At 40.1% G+C, this 21681-nt stretch overlaps 2 protein-coding genes across 2 annotated transcripts in view; both read right to left on the minus strand.

The window, feature by feature from the left end:
* Positions 1–2391: 2391 nt before the first annotated feature.
* LOC121517633 (protein Wnt-5a-like) lies at positions 2392–15690 on the minus strand. The gene is made up of 6 exons (XM_041799568.1): positions 15229–15690; positions 14677–14899; positions 11670–11818; positions 9415–9662; positions 4815–5107; positions 2392–4238 (listed from the first exon to the last, which is right to left on the minus strand). Exons 1-6 carry the CDS (start codon positions 15285–15287, stop codon positions 3780–3782), a joined length of 1431 nt encoding a protein of 476 aa, XP_041655502.1. The 5' UTR covers positions 15288–15690; the 3' UTR covers positions 2392–3779.
* Positions 15691–17249: 1559 nt separating this feature from the next.
* LOC121517063 (ERC protein 2-like) overlaps positions 17250–21681 on the minus strand; it is a 238706-nt gene continuing 234274 nt past the window's right edge. Inside the window, exon 18 of the mRNA XM_041798572.1 lies at positions 17250–18506. Within this exon, the coding sequence (XP_041654506.1) occupies positions 18441–18506 (66 nt within the window). The 3' untranslated portion in view covers positions 17250–18440. The remainder of the gene's footprint in view (positions 18507–21681) is intronic.

The following is a 21681-nucleotide window of genomic DNA, read 5'->3' on the forward strand; positions in this document are numbered from 1 at the left end:
AAAAAAAATCATGGTCCATTGTAAAGTTAATTTGTAATAACTGTATTTTATATATTTAACCTGTCAACCATTCATATCAAAAAACAAAAAATGAATTTTAATAATGTCATACTTCATAACTAAGTCACGTTTTGCACAAATGCCAGGGTGCCAGAGGATGAAGTAGAAGGAACTGAAATAACTTTAAGGGAAAAAGAATTTAATAATTGCAAAAAAAGAAAAAATGCAAAAATTTTCAAAATGGAGTAAAGGGACAACATTTCATGGGGGAAAAAAGTGGTGAAAAGCAGTTAAAAAGTGACAAATATTAATCAAAATAGGCAAAGAGTGGCTACAAGTGAAAAAGTGGATAAATGGTCTTCAGTGACATGAATAAGTAATTTGAACATCCAAACCCAGTAATAGCTTGAAACACTTATTAGCTCCAGAAAAAAGTAAGTATTACCCAGGAAGCTAGCACCATTGCTACTGATCCAACACACATGCACTGATATCAACACTAAATCACAGCTAAGAAGGGCCCATTTACTGTGGGTTTTTTTGTTTGTTTGTTTGTTTTTTGTTTGTTTGTTTGTTTTTTCAGGGGCCCAGCCAATTCTGTGGGCAGGCCATTTGGAATAAGCAAATAGAAGGAGCTGCGACAGGCTTCTAAAGCTCATCTTTGTCTGTTTTTTGTCTGATATGCATAAAGATTCTATAAGAGTCTTTTACACATACACTGCATTAATTTTGTCTATATTTCTGCTTTTTTCTGGAAGCTTATAAGCTTCGGACTAAGGCAAAACACTGCAATACCACTGAAAACCACGGTGGCAGGGTCGAGCAATGTAGCCAACAGCCATAGCAGCAAAGAACAATTAAGAAAAATAGTTTGGAAAATGGTGGAACATTTTTAAGGAAAGATTGTGCAAGTTGCCAAGCACAGGGCCAGACAGGCAGACTGAATGGAGAAAGGAAGTAGTGAAGTTTTGTGCAAGACTGCGCCCTCTAGTGGATGCATTTTAATGTTCTTCCAATTATAAAGGATTGCATCATTACTGTTGTTTTATCTTTTAAATCGCAAATATCTATTTTCAAACATAAAGGAAACAGACACGTGTCCACAGCCACCTTTTGTCTTAATGGTGGTTCTCATTTTCAATACAAAACCAGTGTAATCCAGCATTTTCAGTGCTCATCACCCTGAAAGCAGACTCCCTCAGCTGTTTTTTGTCACCTCACTCACAGCACTGTCAGCTGAAAAAAGTGAGTCACTTCTCCTTTACTGGCCAATCAAAATCAAGAAGGGCTATTGAGCTATTCAGACTAAAACCATGCTATAAACATGCTTATTTCAGCTGTAAATTTTAATGGGATTAATGGGATTTCAAGGGCTTTAGCAGCCAGCATCAAATGGAAATTCAAGGACCTGACATTTGGCTACATTTTCAACACCAGATGTTGCTGCTTGGGTTGAAGAGAAATGATTGTATGATAGCTCACATCACTGACTTAAACCTGTAAGGCATTGATAAAACCTGTACCAGCGTTTAAACTTCCCTCCTTAAGTGTAATGCCAAAGGAAAATAGCCAACATGTAAAAATGGTAAATTGGTTTACATGACACCAATCAGTAATATAAACACTTTTATGATGTAACACAGTTTGTGAGAGTGGACACACACAACCACACACTAATTGTCAGGGTCACATATGGGATGTGCTCCTATGTTGGTATCAGTTTACAAATGTAAATATTAGCCAATGTCAGGGCCGTTACTAGTGTAACAGCAGTCCTTCTTTAAGCATTTTCTGTCGACCCCTCTCCCTACTATTTCTCTCTCATACAGCCCCAATGTAATCACCGGTCTCCCATTACCCAATCTTCTCTGCTGCTCTCTGCATCTCCTCTCCAGCCCCAGCAGTTTCTGACGAGGCCCAGTCGACTTCCAGACAAACCCCATTTCCCCCCATATTGAAAATCCCCCCTCTTCCTTTCCTCCTGACACACTATGATTAATCATTCCATTAACTGATCCACTGTCTCTGGATTGTTGCGCTTATGATACGACCTCAACCGCTCCCCAGAGAGACATCCAATCTTCAGGCCAACGTCCAAAGCTCTCAAGTGAGCTCCGCTCGTCTTTGTTCACTACACGCCTAAAACAGCTGTCATCCAATGTGGGTTTGACTGTCTGTCACTGAATCTGCCCAAGGGTGAGGAGGCTGAGTGAAAGAATGTAACTGCTTCAGATAGACTTGAACACAGTTTAAGATTGAAAACAAAATGTGAAGTTTGATCTTCACTGAAGGCAAACACATTTAAAGAAGAGATTTAGTCATGTGAAGAGGAAAACGTTGATGACAAAAAGATATTTGAATAAATATCGTGAGTAAATACTTCTGTGCTGGTTTTACATTTGATATTTATTGAAACAAAGAGCATTGAGCCAATTTGTAAAAGTAACAAAATATCTGCTATAACACATTAACAAACCTCAAAGTTCATGGAGAAGCTTATAAATATACATAGATGGTTTGGTACAGTAGGAACAGTCTGTCTATGGAGAATCATCACAGGGATAGTGAGCGGTAAACTGAGTGGTATTGATATCTGTGCTGATGATCAATCTGAACATCTGTGAAACTTTTATACATATCAATATAAGTGTGTAGATTAAAGCTGAACAAGAGTGAGAAGGCCGAACATGTGTTTCCAAACAATAAGGTGCATTTCCCTTTAGAAAAACAGTGAAGAGTTGCATTTGTGAGAACACCAACTTTAAAAAGTGACTTTGGGGATGTCTCGCTGAATATGGATCCTTGATGGTGATGATGCTTTTCTGTTTATAAGAAAATAAATACAGTTTACTGATTGGTTGGATAGGCATACTATATACACAGAGCATGGGATATTTCACCACTGTAACCACAACGTTGCCCATATATATTCAAACCATATTGTAGTATAATGTTAAAATGGATAATCTGCATTAATATGGAAAAGAATGAAGACTATAAATCGATATATTTGCTGATGCACTGTAGTAAAAACAGTGGAACAGATGCATACAGACAGGTTTAAGCCTCTGTATCAAAGTGCATAATGGTGAAGGGCTTGATGCAGCACCTGGGGGACTCTAAGGCTTCTGGGAAAGCTTAATAAATGGCCCAAACCCCAGAACAGCCCTCTTATTGTACCCACTGTACTCCAAGGACTCGTACCAGAAAAAAAAGTTCTCCTTGCTTTATGTGTGGATATGTGGTAAGGGACAAGCAGAGTTCAGTAAGGCTGAATTGGGAATGGGCCCACATAAAAAAAAATCATCCACACACTACAGTACACAGGCCTCTCAACAGTCACTCTCAAACAACAAACCAAGAGCTCTTAGTCAACTTTGCCACAAAATCAAACGAAATAAGGAACACAGTCCAAATTTCGCAATCAGTGTGACCCATTTGACAAGAAAATTGGTATTTTTGGACTTAAACAAGGCTGGGGGAAGATTTCCAGCCAGCTTTAGGCACTTGACAGGGTTAAAATCGGCTGGTGATGACTGGGCCAAAATAGAACATAACAATCTCAAAATAAATATTTCACGATACTCTCAGTTTCTGAAGACATAACATTTTTTTTTTAAAAGAAAAAGAGTCAGTCTTTTTGCAATGGCATAATTGTTTAACTCTATAAATATAATTTATATAGTTTCTTTCTTCCATTCTCTCTGTGTTCATCTCCTCTTCTCATGGATGTGTGCCCATCGTCTGCAAACAAAAACACACAGGCTACGCTTATCTCCTCACTTGCAGACAAATTGGTCAACGATTTTGGTGCAGCGCTTGCACTTGACGTAGCAGCACCAGTGAAACTTGCAGTGGCAGCGCTCCACTATCTGGGCCTTGTACTGGTCGTAGCCACGGCCGCAGCACATCAGCTCACAGCCATCCATGCCCTCTGAGGTCTTGTTGCAAAGGCGCCCCACCGTGCCCAGAGAGCCCGTGCTTTGGTTCTTCAGGCAGTAGTCTGGACTGGGCTCGATGTACACCAGGTCGTGGCTGGTGGGAGGGTTGAATTTGCTGTGCATCTGCACCATCTTCCCACGAGAGTTGAGCTTCATGGCGGTGGCGCTGTCGTACTTCTCCTTCAGCGCGTCGCCTACTTTGCGGAAGTCTGCCAGCTGCAGCCAGCAGGTCTTCAAGCTGCAGGAGCCTGACACCCCGTGGCACTTGCAGGACACGTGGGCAAGGTCAGACACCGTCTGAGCAGGAGAGAAAGACATTGCTGGGTTATTAACTACAGAAGAAAGTTAAATTAACTTTATTGTTATGGTAAACTGGGAAAATTGTCCAGGTGCTGCATGCTTAATGTTCCTAACATGACCTGCCTGCGTAAATATTTGCACAATGTGCTGTTCATGATCTCATAAATGCATCTCTTTGCCATGAAGAGTTGAATGATCCTATCCATATTTCCAGTGCTGCATTGAATAAAACCTTGTCCACTCATTTGTCCTAGTTGAAAGGGAACAGCATGGCAACAGATATCCGGCATTACATATTTTCTTTTGAGGTTGTTTCAAGATGTTTGGAAAGGAATAGAAAGCCCTGATCTGCCTCCAATGACTCCATCTCCCCTCAGATCAAAGCCTCAAGAGGGGCGAGCACACAGAGCTGTTACACACATGATCAGTAGAGACCTGTCTGATTGACCTGGATTATCTCACATCCAACGCCTCTCGCCTTTTTAATCACAGATTGGTTTCATTCTAGGGCCTGCAGCTTGTAATTCATCTGCCTCAACTATGCGTGTGCATGTATATAACCGTAGGTCTTACCCTCCTCCCCGCCTCGTTATTGTGCAGATTCATCAGCAGTCGTGCACTCTCATATGATCCTTTCGGGTAGCTCTTCTCCCTCTCGCGTGCATCCACAAACTCCTTGGAGAACCTATAGCCATAGTTGAGGTTGTCTCCACAGCCGCCCCACAGCCAGTCCCGCGGCAGATCTTTGGGGCGAGCCGCTCGGCTGCACCCACAGCTGGAGAGCTCCCCCTCTCTGCAGGCGCGGCTCACCGCGTTCACCACCCCTGCTGCGCTGATGGCATAAGTGAACGCCGTTTCTCGACTGCCTGCAGACACACAAACAGTAACATAATGTCACATCTGACACATTAAGACAGAGTAAACAAAACCTGACTAACTGCACTGCTTCCACTCTTGTAGATTATGTATGTGTATTTATATTATACTGAGTTTTTGTCACTGTCATTTAGCTTCAAGTATCTGCACACTGTTAGGAGATATGATGTCATATGACAGCACAAACCATACATGTAAGATTACAGAGCACTCCAGCCAAGTGCTGCAGGCTCCTCATCACCAACACATTGAGCGGTGGAATCTGGTTTGCTGTTATTGGGCTTCAGCCAGACAGAGGACAGCGCCCTCCAGTGACAGAGATCCTTCATAACAAGCAAGCTTAAATTTCAGCCAAATTGAAAGCGACAACAGCTCTTTTGCTTCATCCGTCATGACTGAGTGATTTTGGAGCCATTGCTCATTAACTCCCACTGTTTCAACCCTCAACATTTCCTCTATGGAGTCAAGAGGTTTGAGGCCATATATGAAAAAAAGAAAACACCCTAGCAGTTTTCTGCTGTCATTAAATGCTGGATCCATTTCTACCATCATACTTAGCCACAGACTAGAAGAGATGAGGAGATAACTAAAGAAGAAACAGCCAGCCTGAATATGAGGCGATATGTTGACATTACAGAAGGAGGCAGCTACAAAATAAAAGAATGCATGGCTCATATACCTGCCGGGTCAAACGTTTAGAGAGCAAACTATGATGACAATAACAGATGGACTGAGAATGGGAAATGAGGGAGGAGAAATAAAAGTCATCGAAAGAGATAAGTCAAGAAAGAGTAAGGAAAATGGAAAAAGGAGACTTAAGGATGCCCCTGATAGCACCAAAAAGAACAGTAAAAACCAGTGATAAAAAAGAAAATGAGAGTACAAGCAACTTTTTGGAAAGTCAGAAAGGTATTCAGGTGGAAAAGTCAAGCAGGAGCAGAGGTGATCAGAGAATGAAAAGAGGGATTTATGAGACTAGTACAGTTTTAATCCAGCCGGAGGATATTGGTCTAATAGTGGACCTGTAGACAGACAACCTGTCACACAGCTGCCTCCCTTCTCCTGTACCCCACCCGCTGAGAGAGAACCCAAACCACAGCAGCACCTCCCAGAGCTCAGCTTTAAATCACCAGCAGTCTAGTCGAACAGGAAGACGGACAGTCAGACAGACTTTCAGACACACAGCTATAGAGGGGAGGACATGTTTATTTGGCCCAGAGCTGGCTGAGAGAGGAGGGGGAGAAGAGGGATAGGAGAACAGAGGCTGATGAGGATTCTATGAAGACTGATCTGTGGAGGAGGAGTCAGCAGAGCCAGAGACAGACATCAGGAAAATGTAGAAACACAGTAACATACATGCATAATGTCACACATACAGTAGGTATTTTAAAAGTCAGTTTACCCTTAAGTTAGAAATAATGCATAACATAATAACTCCCTCTCTTTCTGAGGACACTGACCTCCTCTTTACACCTCTGTTGGATCGGTTTTCAACGTGACTTCTGTCTACCAAAACAGAAACAGCCACCCAGAAAAAAATGACAGGAACATCCAGGAAATCAAACATTATTTCTGCCCAAAGCAACTTACTGTTGAGTGCATAATAGTTATTTTTAAAACGGAGTCCACCGCAAAGAAATACCATCCATCACTTATTCCATTAATTGCTTTGGGTGACAGCAGAAAACCAAAATGGCAGATTTTTTTTTAAAAATGTGACTAATGTGGGCATTCCTAGTTGGTGAGAAATGTCCTTTTTTGTTATGTTGACAATTTAAAGCAAACCAAAATGCACAAAATGCACAGAACATCTGTCTGCATGTCTCACAGGAGAGATGAGTCCTAAAATGTGAGCACCACAACAGGCCTGCATGAAAAGAGAGAATACGTGATGTGTGAGGACACTGTTGGGGATTATGGATTAGGGATGCACAATATCAGATTTTAGATGACATCCAGTATGCAGACATTCGCAAATTAATCTTAGTGCATGCAGATGCTCAAACACGCATATAACTGTAGTTTGGACCTAAAACTTCAGTCTGAAAACACTTTTAAGTTTAGGGATAATCATCCATCCTAACTGCACACTTTAAATTTTAAGGACTGCAGATCAACAAGGTAAAAGACTTGATGTCAGTCTGTTGGTCCTGCCTAAAACTTCCCAAACATTTCTGCAACTGTTGCCAGTATCAACAGCCATATAGGCCCATATTTAAAATCAATATAGGCGAAATATAAACATCAGATAGGTCAATATTTAAGGTCGATTAAGGCCAAAAATTTACAGCCAAGATAGACCATTATTTACAGCTAAGATAGGCGGATATTTACAGCTAAGTTATACCAATATTTAAAGCTGAAATAGGCTAATATTTAAAATTGAGATAGGCCAACATTTAAATTCAAGATAGGATGATTTTTACAGCAAAGAAAGGTCAATGTTTGCAGCCAAGGTAGGATGGTACTTACAGCCAAGGTAGAATGATATCTATCTTGATAGAGGGCAATATTATAAGCTGAGTTGGCAGATTTTCAAAGCCAAGATAGGCTATTTACAGCCAAGATAGGATGAGACTTAAGTCCATACTGGCTGATATTTACAGCCCAGATTGGCCAAAATTTAAAGCAGAGATAGGATGAAATAAAAAGCAGAAAGTGGCTGATATTTCCTGCCATGATAGGACAATAATTACTGCTGATATAGGCCAATATCTAAAGCTGTGATTGGCAAATACTTTAAGTTGTTACAGTTCTGAATTTACAGCAAAAATAGGCCAATATTTACAGCCTAGATAGCTCAATATTTACAGCTGATACAGGCCAACACTAAAAGCTGAGTTGGCATATATTTTAAATAGATATAGGCCAATATCTACAGCCAAGATGGGCCAATGTTGAAAGTCAAAATAGGACAATATGTGAAGCAGATATAGGCCAATATTTACAGCTGAGATTGGCAAATATTTCAAGTCAGTAATGCCAATATTTACAGCCAAGACAGGATGATATTTACAGCTGATATAGTTCAATAATTAAAACTAAGATAGGCCACATTCAAAGTCAATATGCATTTATATTTTTTATTTATATTAATTATTTCTATTAATATTTTCATATCTGTCAAAACTACTAATTAACTTTTTAAGCTAAAATCTTTTGATACTGATATCATACCAATAGCATTGGGCCTCTTTAATTGGGATATGAAGTGCATTAATTGCACAAAAGGCTGCATATGAGCAACAACTCAGTTTTATTGTTTAAAATGTTAGCACTAGCTTTGATCTGTTTGTTTTACACAATATCTGAGTTTGCAACATTTCTTTTTCTAATTCCAAAAGCATTTTTTTAAATTCCTAAATTGGTGCCAATTATTCTGCGGGTAGATAACAGCTATTTTAACTCCATCTGACTGCATCCAAATGGTGTGAAACAGAACCATTATACCCAAGCCTCCATCCAAAAGGTATGCTGAGTTAGAAGCACTGCTTGTTTTCTTACAAAATATATATTTCTGTTGCTGAGATAGCTTAAGACTCCTGTGATTTGTTTATAAGAATGCCCATTTAGTGAGAAGGATGAAACCTGTTTAATTGCACAGTACTGCCCTAGAAGTGCTTTTAGGTTTAAAGTAGTAATTCAGATTCCACCCTGATGCAGCCACGGCTGTTATACCATGATCACAACACTGGCATTGTACAGATCTGTTATAATTCAGTTGGAGAGTTACTATCAATAAACCACTTTTACTGAAACCTCTGATGTAAAGACTCACATCCAAAGGAAACAAAAAAAAGTTAGATAAAAGGATCCAAAAGTGGGATTTGCTTTTAAGGAGGGATTGTAAAGCTCTTGAGCTGTCTGTAAGATATTTGAGCACTTTGTGAACTCACATACGCTCACAATTACACACACAGACAGTGTAATCACTGACAAGGTGATATATTGGTGCATGCACTCACATTTCTTTTAAATACAGGGAAGCGTCAGTCCAAGTCTACAGTTTGTTCATCTTTGTGTGTGCGTGTTAAGGGAGATTAGGATGTCTCCCATTCACTGAGGGGAATGCAGATTCTCTGCCTCCCTCCTGCTGCATGTCGGGAGCTGGTTTAGCAGGCCAAAGCCACATGTGATTTATCCAACAACCTCACCCACCAACTATTCCCTCCACACAGCTGCTGAGAATCAGGAGCGCCATACATTTCACACACACATAGATGGATAGTGGGGAAAATAAAGAAAGCAGACACTCAGACTGTGGGGCATTTTTATACATCCTTTGCACATAGCTTACCTATTTGCATGACCCGTCCAAATACAGAGGAGTTGTCCACTGTGCTGCAGTTCCAGCGCCGGTGTCTGAACTGGTACTGGCACTCTCTGATGCCAGTCTTGGCGCCCTCGCCAATGTACTGCATGTGGTCCTGATAGAGCTGGCACAGCTTCTTCTGGCCCTGAGACAGGCCCACCAGCTGGCTGCACAGAGGCTGGGCACCGATGATGTAGGCCTCAGGGATCAGTAAAGGGTTCATGGCTAAAGACCTGCATGAGGAGGGGAGAAGTAACAGTAATAGTTTTACTCATTAGCCATTACAAAGAAATGTGTTTTCAGGACAGATTCACATAAACAGCAGATTCATTTCTACTTCCCATGGGTGAAGTTATGTTAATCTGAAAAATTAGGGGAAGTTGTTATTGAAAGGAGTAAAAGCTTGCACTTTCTGACAGCTGTGTGCTATTTCAAGACAGGAACGGAAACAAAACTTCAGTTTAAATGAACACAAATAGAGGAGTCAGGTAGAAAAAAGGGGAAAAGACATTTAAAGTAAAGAGTGCAAAAGCAGCTTGATTAAAAGCAAAACTGATTAAAATGTATATTCAATTTGTTAAAGCAGTTATCTGGAATCTTTATGCCTCTGACTCTTCATTGAAGGCTGCATCAACCAGAGTATGATGTTGTGTCTCCGATATTTTATATTTCACACGCAAGGGGGTAAAAATCTGATTTTCCTCCCAAAAGAAAGCACAATCTAAATAAAGCTATGCAAAATTAAATATTGGTTCATGCCGTAAATATATTTTACTGATAGTAATCTCAATAAAAGCTAATGGAACTCTTTTGTTTCATCTTTTGGCCACTTAGGGAGAACATTTGGCTTTTTTGGTGCTTCAGAACATTTAATCTCTGCAGCATTTAAGTTCTACCCTTTCAGAGTACCATATAGGACAATACAATATTTCATCTACAGTAACCGTCCTTTCAACTTTAAGACAGAAGAGAAATGAAATAAAAAGAGAGAAACTGAAGAGCAGAAACCAAGTGATTGAAGCACTCAATGAGCATCTGGTTCCTGGCCACAGAACAATTAGAGTAGCCCATCTCTGAGCCCAAAGAGAAAGACAATTAGCCCCCAGTGTAACCTGATCAACTGGGGAAACTCAGCAGCCAGGGAACATAAACTGAACACACACAACATATACACAGATGTACACACAGTAGAGAGAGAGAAAAAGCGAAACATACACATACTCGCAGCACTCAGCCGGCCTGCTGCTCGGACTCTCTAAATCATTCACACCTGTGTGTCCTCTCAGAGAGGAAACTGAAAGACACACACAGTTTGGGCTCCAAACTTTCCAAAAGGCTCTGTGGTAATGTGCAAGTCCTCAGCTGGGTCTGTAATCCAACACTTTATTTGAACTTTAATGTAGTCGCCCGCAGGGCTAAGCCCATTAGAACATGTTTATCTGAATAAATCCTCTTCAAATTAATTGTTTAAATTTTTATTTTCATATAAATGAGAACATTGCCACATGATGTCAGCACTAGCTTTGATCTGCTCATTTGAAGTAAATAAAATTCTTACAGAGAGAGCGTATGTTTCCTGTAAATGCTACACAATTAACCAACAGTACACAACTAGACACAAGCACAAACAGGATGGAAGGATATGTGATTTGCTTAAGTAGATGACTGGTAAACATTATTTCTCCCTATCAGAAGTGTTCCGTGTGTTCAGAGGAAGCATGTTCAAATATAGACTTTACTAATAGCAGCCGGATTTGTGTTTAAACACACAAACTCATACGTTGAACCACACAGATTTCATGTTTGTAAGTGTTAAAAAACCTACTCATAAACCTCAGCTTTCCTTTTCTGTGATATTCAACATGATTGGCAATGTGCAAATTAAGAATTTAAGGGAGAAAAGGTATTCTTGGAAAGCTAATGTGCTACAGTCAGCATGTTTTGTTACTGTCTGTGGTGCAACTGTAGCTGAGGCTGCAAACTTTGCAAACACACATATAAGCCTCAAATTGACTCTGAAACCATGTAAGAGACGAATATAACATCTTGCATAAAAAAAAACAACTTTTCTGGCTTTTTCATGTTTCTTTTCAAGTCTTTATGGACCCAATTCAAATGTGACTCATTGACACAGACAGTTAACAGAAGGAAACCCCCTTCAAAAGCTGACAATCTCACCTACACACGAATAAAATCATACAAAAATAAAGTCTATATATGAAGAGAAAATGCATGCATACCACCACGAGTTGGCCTCCACCACCACCTGCATGAGGAGCGTGAGGAGAGTGAGTGCAAACACACAATGTCTGGAGTCCAACACGCTGCCATAGGACCAGCAACCCGGCCGACAGGCACAGCTCAGCCCCAGGTTCATACTGCCGCTGATCTGAGGGAGGACAGAGAGAAAGATGCTGGTCAGTCTGCATGCCTGGATGCTTGTCTTATGCAGTTTATTGAGCTGTTTACAAAAAAAGACAGACAGATGTCAATGATGGTAAAATGCATGAAAGGAATTCATGAGAGAAATATATTCCTGCATGTCTGCTCTCATTTTCTTAACATGCTTGCAGCACCATGCCTGTGTGTGATGGGAGCCCTGAGGCCATCAGTGCTCAGAGCAGGGCAGTGACTTGGCAGCAGGTCAGTGTGAGAATCACAGCAGACTGATAGACGTGCAGTCGGAGAAGACACAATGACCATGAAACCCCATCTAGACACATTCCTGACAGTCCACTTTACTCAGAGAAAGAGAAACACAAAGGCAGAGACAGGCCTAGTGTAGCAAATATGAACCTTACTTTAACTCATTAAACCCAAAGATTAACTTTTAAAATAACATCAAAACTAACCAGTCTCAGATTCAACCAGTAATTAGGATTTTTATTGTCATGATAGTAGAACAAAATTAAAAACATGGGCTTGGAATAAAAAAACTGTTTTTTCTTTTTTTTTTTTTTTTTTTTGGAATTTTTAACCTTTTTAAAATAATTTTTGATCCTTTGCAGGTATAATTTCAGTTTTTCTTGGATTTTGTTAAAATCTTCAACCACTTTATTGTAGTGAATTGTAGTAGCTTAGGAAACATTTATGTTTAACTATTTCAATTTTTTTGTTTTTGTTCAAGTTGATAAATGTCTCTTAAGACATTCATATACAGTAGGTTAAATAGCGTAAAAAAAACCTCACTGAAAGGTTTTTGAGGAATTTATATGTAAAGAAACATTTTCAATGCACCAGACACGGTAAATAATAATATTTACATATATATTCATATTTTTTGAAAGGCTGTAATTCACGCTGAAAGCAGCCACGTCAGCGGATTTCTGTGGCCTTGTTACTAAATGACGCCTAATGACTAAAACCCTTAGTAACTGTGAGGAAAAAAACATACTAAAAAAAGATAATAATAATTATAATTGTGAACAGACAAATACGTGGCGTTAGTAATAAAGTTTAGCTTCTATGTCCGGCTATGTGAGCAGAAAAGTCTAAATAATTACCCTGTAGGTAAAAGAAAGCCGCTGTGCCAGCCGTGTGTGGATGTTGGGACTGAGAGCAGCTCTCATTTGTCATGCTGTGTTATTTTCCAGGTTTGAATCATGCAGACCTGAACCTGCCTAATACTCATTAGAGACAGTGCCAAGTTCACCGTCACTCACACAGCGCACGTGCATACACACCAGCACCAGCTCAAGCTTGCATGATGTGTCAGAAAAGTTACGTTAGCTCCTTTCAGTATTTTATTTTAAACCCAGACGGGGCGGCGGTTTGACAGTCATTTTAAGCTAATTGATGTTTTAAGCCAGCAAAAGTGGAATTAAAATATTTTAATTTGTGTATAATTAGGTTTTACAATTAAATATTATTTCTGTACCAGGCTGTACACGTCATTGGGGGTGAATCAACAGCGGGGTGACAGTTTCTTCCTGCATATTTAGATTTACTGTAATTATGCCACAGGTGTGCACAATTATGTGACATTCCACAACTCAGTCTCAGCCAATCAGCGCAGAGAACGGCATTTATTCGGGTTTTTTTGATACACAAATCCAACAGTTTGTTTTCCAATTAACATTTCTACATTGACTGCAATATTTAACATAACTTTATCATTCGTGTTTAAATTTCTACATCTGGCATTTCAGTTGTTTAAATCCTGCGCTCTGTGACCCCTTCAAAGGATTTGACCCGAGTGGAATATTCATATGTCTGAGCTGAAAGCTAACCTGGCTCGTTTCTGCCGGTGGAAGTATCATACAACCGAGTAACATCAGAAACCCGTAGGCAGGATAATAAAATGTATTTGAAAAGTACTATCGTAAAATGATCATTTGAGGGTCTTTTATATGCTAGAAAGGGAAAAAACGATCCAAATCAAACATAGCAAAATTATTCAGCCGTTTATTTTAAGAGAGAAAATTGTACTTTCATTATATTAGGCCCTGTATTTTGTTAAAATCTGGCCTTGTCTTTTTTGTTTTGTCTGGCTGGAACCTCTGGCGAAGAATCTGAAATGTCATTACAATTAAATATAATCGCATTCAAATAATCAGATGATTGTGAAAACGACAGAACTAAATGATAGGGATAAAAATAACGATCAAAAGTGGGATGCCTTTTATGAATGCCTGGGCTGCTTTTTCAAGCGAGTATGGTTACAAGTAAGCCCGTGGAGTTTAACAACAGATTTTTAATTCAAAAGACGGTATGGATGTTGTATGACGAGTTGAATAAATGTTTAATTCATAGAAATCGATGTCACATTTTCTTGAACTGAACTGCACCTCTATTAGCTGACTAACTGTATAAATATCATCTGCATTTGAAAGCTCTGAATGAGGGGTCTCTTAATCTGCCTGTCCCGTTGTTTGCAAATCCAGGAGAGGGAGCCAGGTACAAGGATTTGATGAGAAGCAACACAAAGGACATTGCCTGAATTTAATTGGAACCGTTGGCAGTGGAGGGGAAAGCAGACAAGTTTTTATCATTTGTGTGTAGAAAACATTGGCATTTACAATTTGTTATTGATGTACTAATAATCTTGTTAAAGCAGATGGATACATGTGGGCCACAGGCTATGCAGTAGTTAAAGGAAGCATATTTTAGACAAATCAGTCAACACCTCTAGATCCATGGACCAATATCAGTCCAGAATTGTCCCACTGAAACGTGCCGTTTCCACTCTTTACGGTACAGTGCATGGATGGAAAACTGAGAGAAGCAGGAGACCTGCAGGCTACTCACCAGGGAGCACAGTCCGTCAAAGGTTGTAATCCACTTTCTGCAGACGATATCAGACCAATAATCCCAGTGCAGGCCAGGTGGATTTAAGATTTCCTTTTCCGCTGCAGTGCAGACAAGTATGCTCGTTTTATCCGGATCTCTTGCAAAAGTGCTTCGTTTTGTGTGACGGACTAGTTGAAAGTTCTTCAGGTCTGATGTTTGGTGAACTAACAGTGACTGCACCCTGTGCACCAAACAGTTTACAGGGGTTGTAAGAAGAAGAGAGATGAATAAAAATGTCCAAAAACAGTGTAAGAAAGGGATCTGTTCCTGAAACGACTCAGTGCGTGATTTACGGTAAATTTCAACAAATAAAACCCTCTACGGCAAGCCAAAGTGGCATCGGAAATGTCAGATATCGGTTCACGTTGAATTAAAAACGGCCTACTTTTATAGTCCCTTTCCAAATGAAAAAAATATTCCACTTTGTAGCTAGAATGTATCAAACTGAAAGCATGGGAAATCTTGCTCTGAACATTAAATCCACCCGCTAACACGCTCAGGTCATTTTACCTGCGGAGAGCTCCACACGGTGATCCTCGCCACAAACGACTCGTCAATTTACCTTCCATTCTGTGCAAAAAACACACTGGCAATTCCTCCGCTTGACTTTAAAGTCCTCACATGCAAGAACAATAAGTCATCCGCCTCGCAAAAGAAGAAGAAGAAGAAAAAAAAAAACAGATGCCACAATTAATCGGCTCCAGACAGTATGCTCCCAAAAAAAGAAAAAACTTTCCGCGCGGACTATCTCCAAACAGTGCGGCTTGGCGAGCGCGCGCGGTGCCAGGGGGAGGAAAGAGCACAGCGTGCGAACAACAGCGGCTTTGCCCAGGCTCCGAGCCTGTCGTCCTCCGAGACCGTGTGTGTGTGTCCCTGTGTACTGAAGTGCAGAAAAGTATCGTCGACTCTCCCTCCCTCTCTCCGTTTCTCTCTCCCTCTCTCACCTGCTTCACTTGCCCTTCTCTCAAACTAGCAAACTGTAGCGCGGATGCGCAGCGCTAAACCTTCAGATGGCGCATGCGCCTCACGTTTCTCCTTAAATCCCCTTTTTCGTCTGAAGTCACAAACTTAGAAGGAGCAAAGAATTCTTGTGTAGGTAAAATTGTGGAGAGAGAGAGAGAGGAAAGGGCGGAACAGGCTGTAACAAAAGAAGCGTCTCTATTACCTAAAATAAACTTATAAAGTACCCGAGGCTATTACCCTATCCATACCAGAGCAGAGTTAGGATTTTCACTGGCAGCAGATCGTATTACCACTCAGTAAAATCAAGACAAGCAGGTCCATATCGTGTGCTTGTACAGATTTCTCCCATCACCTGAAGGCCTTTGAGCATTACTGTCATTATGGTAATTATTATTTTATGGTACAGTATCTCAAAACACTGGAGGAATCCAGTTCAGTATTTTTAAAGATGGTTGTCAGAGGGAAAAGTGTGTAATGGTTTCACATGTGTCACTGTACATTTCTCGGTCTGTACACGGTGAAGGCATTCAAAGGTGAACATCTTGTTACTTTCAATTCCCCTGGACAGAATTTTCATGTTGATTGAGGAAATAGAGATAGAGTAACAGTCAGTAAAGACAGTCAAACAATGCTTGGGGGCAGTCACCTGGAGGTCTGGCTGTATGTTTGACTAAAGAGGTGCCTCAGGTGATAGAGGAGAGAGAGGACGTGGGAAAGGAATTAATTTAGACATTTTTATTATGTTGATCTTGTTGTAGCCTCCGTCTGAAGAGAGAATGGCTGCTTTAAACATTAAATGAATCATCTGTCAGAGATTAGGTGATGATGAATTGTTTGTATTGCCTCAAGCATGTTCATGATGATTGCTTCAATACTTATAACTTTCAGTTTTTTCACAGTTTAAACAACACAATCATTTATACAGGAAGCTTCATATTTGGTGTATCTTTAAGAAAAGCTGTTTCGAGTCTTTCAAAGGTAACAAATATGCTTCGTTGGTAGTCAAAATTTTGTCACATTTCTCCTCAAGGAGTCAAACTAATCATTTGACTGTGAATACCTGTGGCTGAATTGAGTGTGAAGTGCCTGCAAATCGTGCAAGAGGTCCATTCCCAGCTAATGTTACCATGGTGGATGCTGGAGGCAGCGACTGCGTCAAAGAGCACTTAAAACATGCTCAGCCACATTTCTGATCCCTGAGTACGGCTCCCTCCTCCATACCCCTCCCTCCTCCTACCCCCCCCCATTCCCTTAGGAAGAAAACTGGGCAACATCTGGCTGAGTTTATGAGAGAAAGAGAGAGAGAGAATTGGTAGACCATGAAAACTGGGGAGAATTATTTTTTGGGCAGTGCAAGAGTCTATTGTTGTAGTTGCCATTAGTGGCGGTGAAACTTTAATCTTGTGAAAATACCCATTGTTTCGTTCAAATTTGACAAATAACACAGCCCATGTCAATGTTCACGTTATTGTCTCTCTGATAAAACACATGCTGCAGTTCTTGTGAAAACAACTTTTATTCAAACAGAAACGAGCTGACCGCTGTAAAACACCGTGGAACGAGTCAAGGTTGTAAACCCCGCAGTCATGAAACCACACGCACATGCACACATACTGTACAAAAAGCTGTACATGTTAGGTAAGGGTGAAATTCAGACACTGTTATACTGTTGAATGAAAACACAATACCGTACCTAATTTATGTCACCTCAGATCAACCTCCTGTACAGTAAAAAAGTAATGACACAGTGCTTTTAAATGCAAGTCACTTCATTATAAAAGGATTAGCCACTCAGATTCACAGAAACAATAAATAGACAACAAAATAATACACCATCATCAGCGTAAGAAGTCACACACAGCTAGAAAAAAGAAGAGTGGCACTCAAGACTGTTTCGGAAGTAGAAAAGCAAACAGAACATGATATTGGTTCATTAAATAAATGCACAGCAGGCTAAAAGAACACGAGGAGAGACATAAAAACAGACTTTTCTTACAGTAAGCTGGCTGATTTGAGGTCAGCGGAGTTTCCTTCCCTTTTAATAGAGGTCCTGATTTTTTAGAGAAGACGTAAGCTGAGCCTCAAACTGTTTTTGTGGGGCATCTTAAAGCCCAAATTCACTTTTCTTGTTGATCTCTCCGCAGGAATTGGGAGACCGTTGGTTGACTGAGTAGTCCAAACAATTTCAGACACAGTCCCATTGCGGTAATTTGTTTCAGCAGACAGGGTTGTCTCCTTTGGCACGGTACATTGAGAAGGTCTCTGTGGATTGCAGATTTTGAGGTCCATGTTGTGATATTTACAGAAGTTCGCTATTTAGCTGCAGATGTAAACACATTCATGCCATCATAAACCAGTCCAGGATTGGCATGGGTTTACGGTTAGTTCCACTGGCTCAGCTTAGCCACACTGGTAGTCGACAGCGGTGAAGTGATTGTCGCTTGATATGGAGCCAGAACTCTGTAGCACCGCAGTACTGTAAATGAATCCAGCTCCCAGTCTATTGAAAACAGGCTGGGAAATGAAGGCAGTGGACCGCTTGCCAATACCTTGAAGCCCCACGCTGATGACTGATGCTCTGCTGAGGGACATTCACCCACAGCGGGCTTAAGTACTCAGAGGGCCGATGTGTTTGTCAGTGAAGGAGACATTCATGGGTATGATGGAGAATTTGTGACTGGCTGAACTTGTCCACATTACAATGAAATGCTGGATCCTGGAAGATGTGTATTTCTTGATGGCCATGATGGTGGGGAGATTCAGGCCGTTTGACTGTGTCCACTTGCAGATCTTGAACCTCTTGGTACCTGGCTCCACAAGCAGCTCTGGAAAGAAACAATGAGAAAAAAGAGTCAGTATGCAAGTCAACCACAAAGAATGAAAAACAAATGCTCAACTCCACAAAGGGATATGAGGACGCATCATTTAGCCAAGGGTCTTAAGTTGTTTTTAATTTCCTCCGTCGTCTCCTAAAGGCTTACATCATACAAATAGATTTCTCAGTAATGGACAAAGAGATCTCAGACACTCAGATGTAAAGTAGATATTTAGTCTTTCTTTGCCTTAGGTAGACCATTTTCCTCCTCTAGCTGTCTGGCAAGCCTCCAGAGCTCCTTAAGAATGCCCTAAATGCAGCTGGCAGCAGCCCAAGCATCAAGTGCTCATTAATAAAAAGAGAGAAGAAAAAACTATTGGAATGTGTCTGTTATTCAGGCCGCACAGCAGTCAGCAACAGCTCACTTCTTTCCTGAGGGTTAGGTTGGAGTAAAAAAGGAAACAATGATGTATGTCTAGCTCGCTGGGGGCGCCTCATTGGCTGAGCAAACAGGCCCCAAAATAACTACCAATCACTGAAGACGTTATCATCAGTCAGTCAGAGAGGTGCATAGTTAAGGAGCTGGAATAAACACAATGCATGTTGGAGGAAATCAGGCATCAAACATCTTCATCATAAGGGGTTTAGAAGTGCTTTAATACTAGTGGCATCTTAGTTGGAGTATATAAAGAGGAATGTCAAATTGGTACAAGCAGGGCTGCTCATGCTCTTCCTGTTTCACTCTGATTGGCTGCCACGCCAAGAGCAACCATCCATTACATCCAGGAGTAAATAAACAAGCACGGCAATTATAGTGGCATCATTTGTTATGCAACACACGGCGTGTATGTGTACGTGTGACCTGATCTGTGTCAGGCCCTGTACATGCATGTGTATGTGAATTTGTGCATGTGTGCTGGGAGGCCATTCTCGGGTTTCTTTGCCTTCGTCTGCACTTAAATTAATGATTCAGGGGGCCAGAGAATCAACAAATATGGCCCTCGGCAGAGCATAATGGAGAGCATGACCTACCTATGGATGTGTTTGAAGAGCACTCCTCTTTCTTCTCTGTCAACACCTCACTACCTCCACACAACAGACACATTCACTACACAAACTCACGTGTGACGCCTGTGTCTGTGTTGTTAATGAGGAAGTGTGATTCTTCATGTGGTTGTGGATGTGTGTACGCTTATCGGCCTGTGATTATTTTACATGTCAGGCTGTTGTGTAAAGTCATATGGTAGTTTATGTGACTCAGTGTAAGTCCTGCGTTTGTGGTCATGATTACCCCTGCTTTAGAAACATGTGACAAAGCAAAGCATATTATGTTAGCCTGAAAAGCTATAACCGTGCTCCGGATAATTTAGTGAGCTCAAATGGCTCCGACAGACCACTTTAAGCCTTTTCAGCCCAAAGGTCGTTGTCCACAATTTTCTGCATCATCAGCTGCTAAAGACGGCAAAAAAGACCCAGCTACACTCATACTGCCATGCACAAAAGGGAACATTTTTACAAGTTGTAGCACTTTGCAGTCACTGCTCTGTAACTGATTAGCAGAAAATGTTGAAATATGTAGAATAAGATTGAAAACAACTGAAATCAAACCCCTCTGTGCTGACAGTTCCTTTAAATGACTCATTCCAGTTGATATTTTTCCAGTGTTGGAATCTTGTTTGATATCACATTCCTGCTTATAATTTTTCAAGAAAACAGCTGACAAGAGAGGCCATTTGACATAAAGTCTTAAACACACATGGAGATTTAATTTATTGGACAGACAGTGGCCATGTGCAGCAGTTTGGCTGCAAAGACTATAGATATGGATGTGATAGATCTCACTGACACCACATCAGGCCCTGAATCTTCACAGGAACAACTACTGATATAGCAGGCAATATCATTTGATTCTTTAACAGATATAGAGATATCATGATCATGGCCTAAAATATCGCATTTGTCATTATTTTTGCGGTATTGTTATAATTTGCTGAGAATCTAAAACAGTACAGATTCATCATTTCAAATTATTTCATCAAGTTTGATAATTAAAAAAACACTACAAATTAAAATTAGCAGCACATAGTCAAGACAATACACTTTTAGTTTGTAAAAAGTAAACGTTAAACTTTATTAAATGTGCATTCACAAAGGTACTTTGTTGATAAGGCTGGCGAAATGTTTGATACTTTTTTGATCCTGATCAATACCACTATTGATATTTTTCTGTTGTTTGATGGACAAACGATAATCTGTTTTTAACAGAAGTTGAATTAGATAAGTAGATTGTGAGTAATAAAGTTAAAAAATTTATAATTCAACCTGTTATTTCTATTCTATATTGCTGAAAAAATAAACATTTCTCATCCTTACATCAGGATTTATAATTATCTGTTTTCTTGATGAGAGAATTTAATACATCAAGATACTGTATAGTGATTTCGTACTTTAGAGCTTAGCCATGATCTGCACAGATATTAGGGTACCAGAGAATTAAGTAGAAAGAGTTGAAATAACTTTATGGGAAAAATAATGAAATAATTACAAGAGGAAAAAGGGCAAAAATTTGCAATATGGGTTAAAAGTGTCAAAATATGATGGAGAAAAGTGGCATAAATGTTTTAAAATAGGAAAAAATGGGCAAGAAGAGGCAAACAGGAATAAAGATGCTAAATGGGTTAAGAAAGGCAAAAATGGCGAAAAGATAAAAGTGGCAAAATTTGGTTAAAATAGGCACAAAAAATGGGTTGAAACAGAAAAGATGCAAAAGGCACAAGTAAGTAATTTGACCATCAATACCCAGTAATGGCTTGACACACTTAATAGCTTCAAAATTAGCTAACTTTTAGTCAGGATGCTAGCATCATTGCCACTGATCCAAAACACATGCATTTATAGCATCAATAAATCACAACTGGGGAGTGCCCGTTCACTTCTCCAGTGTTGAAATAAAAACAAAAACAGACATTAATTAGCTCACTTAACAGATCGACTAGCATTCAAAATATGATGAAAATGATAATTGAAAGATAATTCCTAGTCATCATGATAATTAACATATAAACAGTATGATAACCATGGGATTTTTTTTTGTCATGGGTATCATTAATACAGGTAACATCTCATCTCTAGGTCTGACCCTCTTGTGATCAGTGTTCCTTACACTTGAGGAATGCATACTGACA

Source organism: Cheilinus undulatus, linkage group 11 (genome assembly GCF_018320785.1).
Source record: "Cheilinus undulatus linkage group 11, ASM1832078v1, whole genome shotgun sequence".
Taxonomy (NCBI): Eukaryota; Metazoa; Chordata; class Actinopteri; order Labriformes; family Labridae; genus Cheilinus; species Cheilinus undulatus.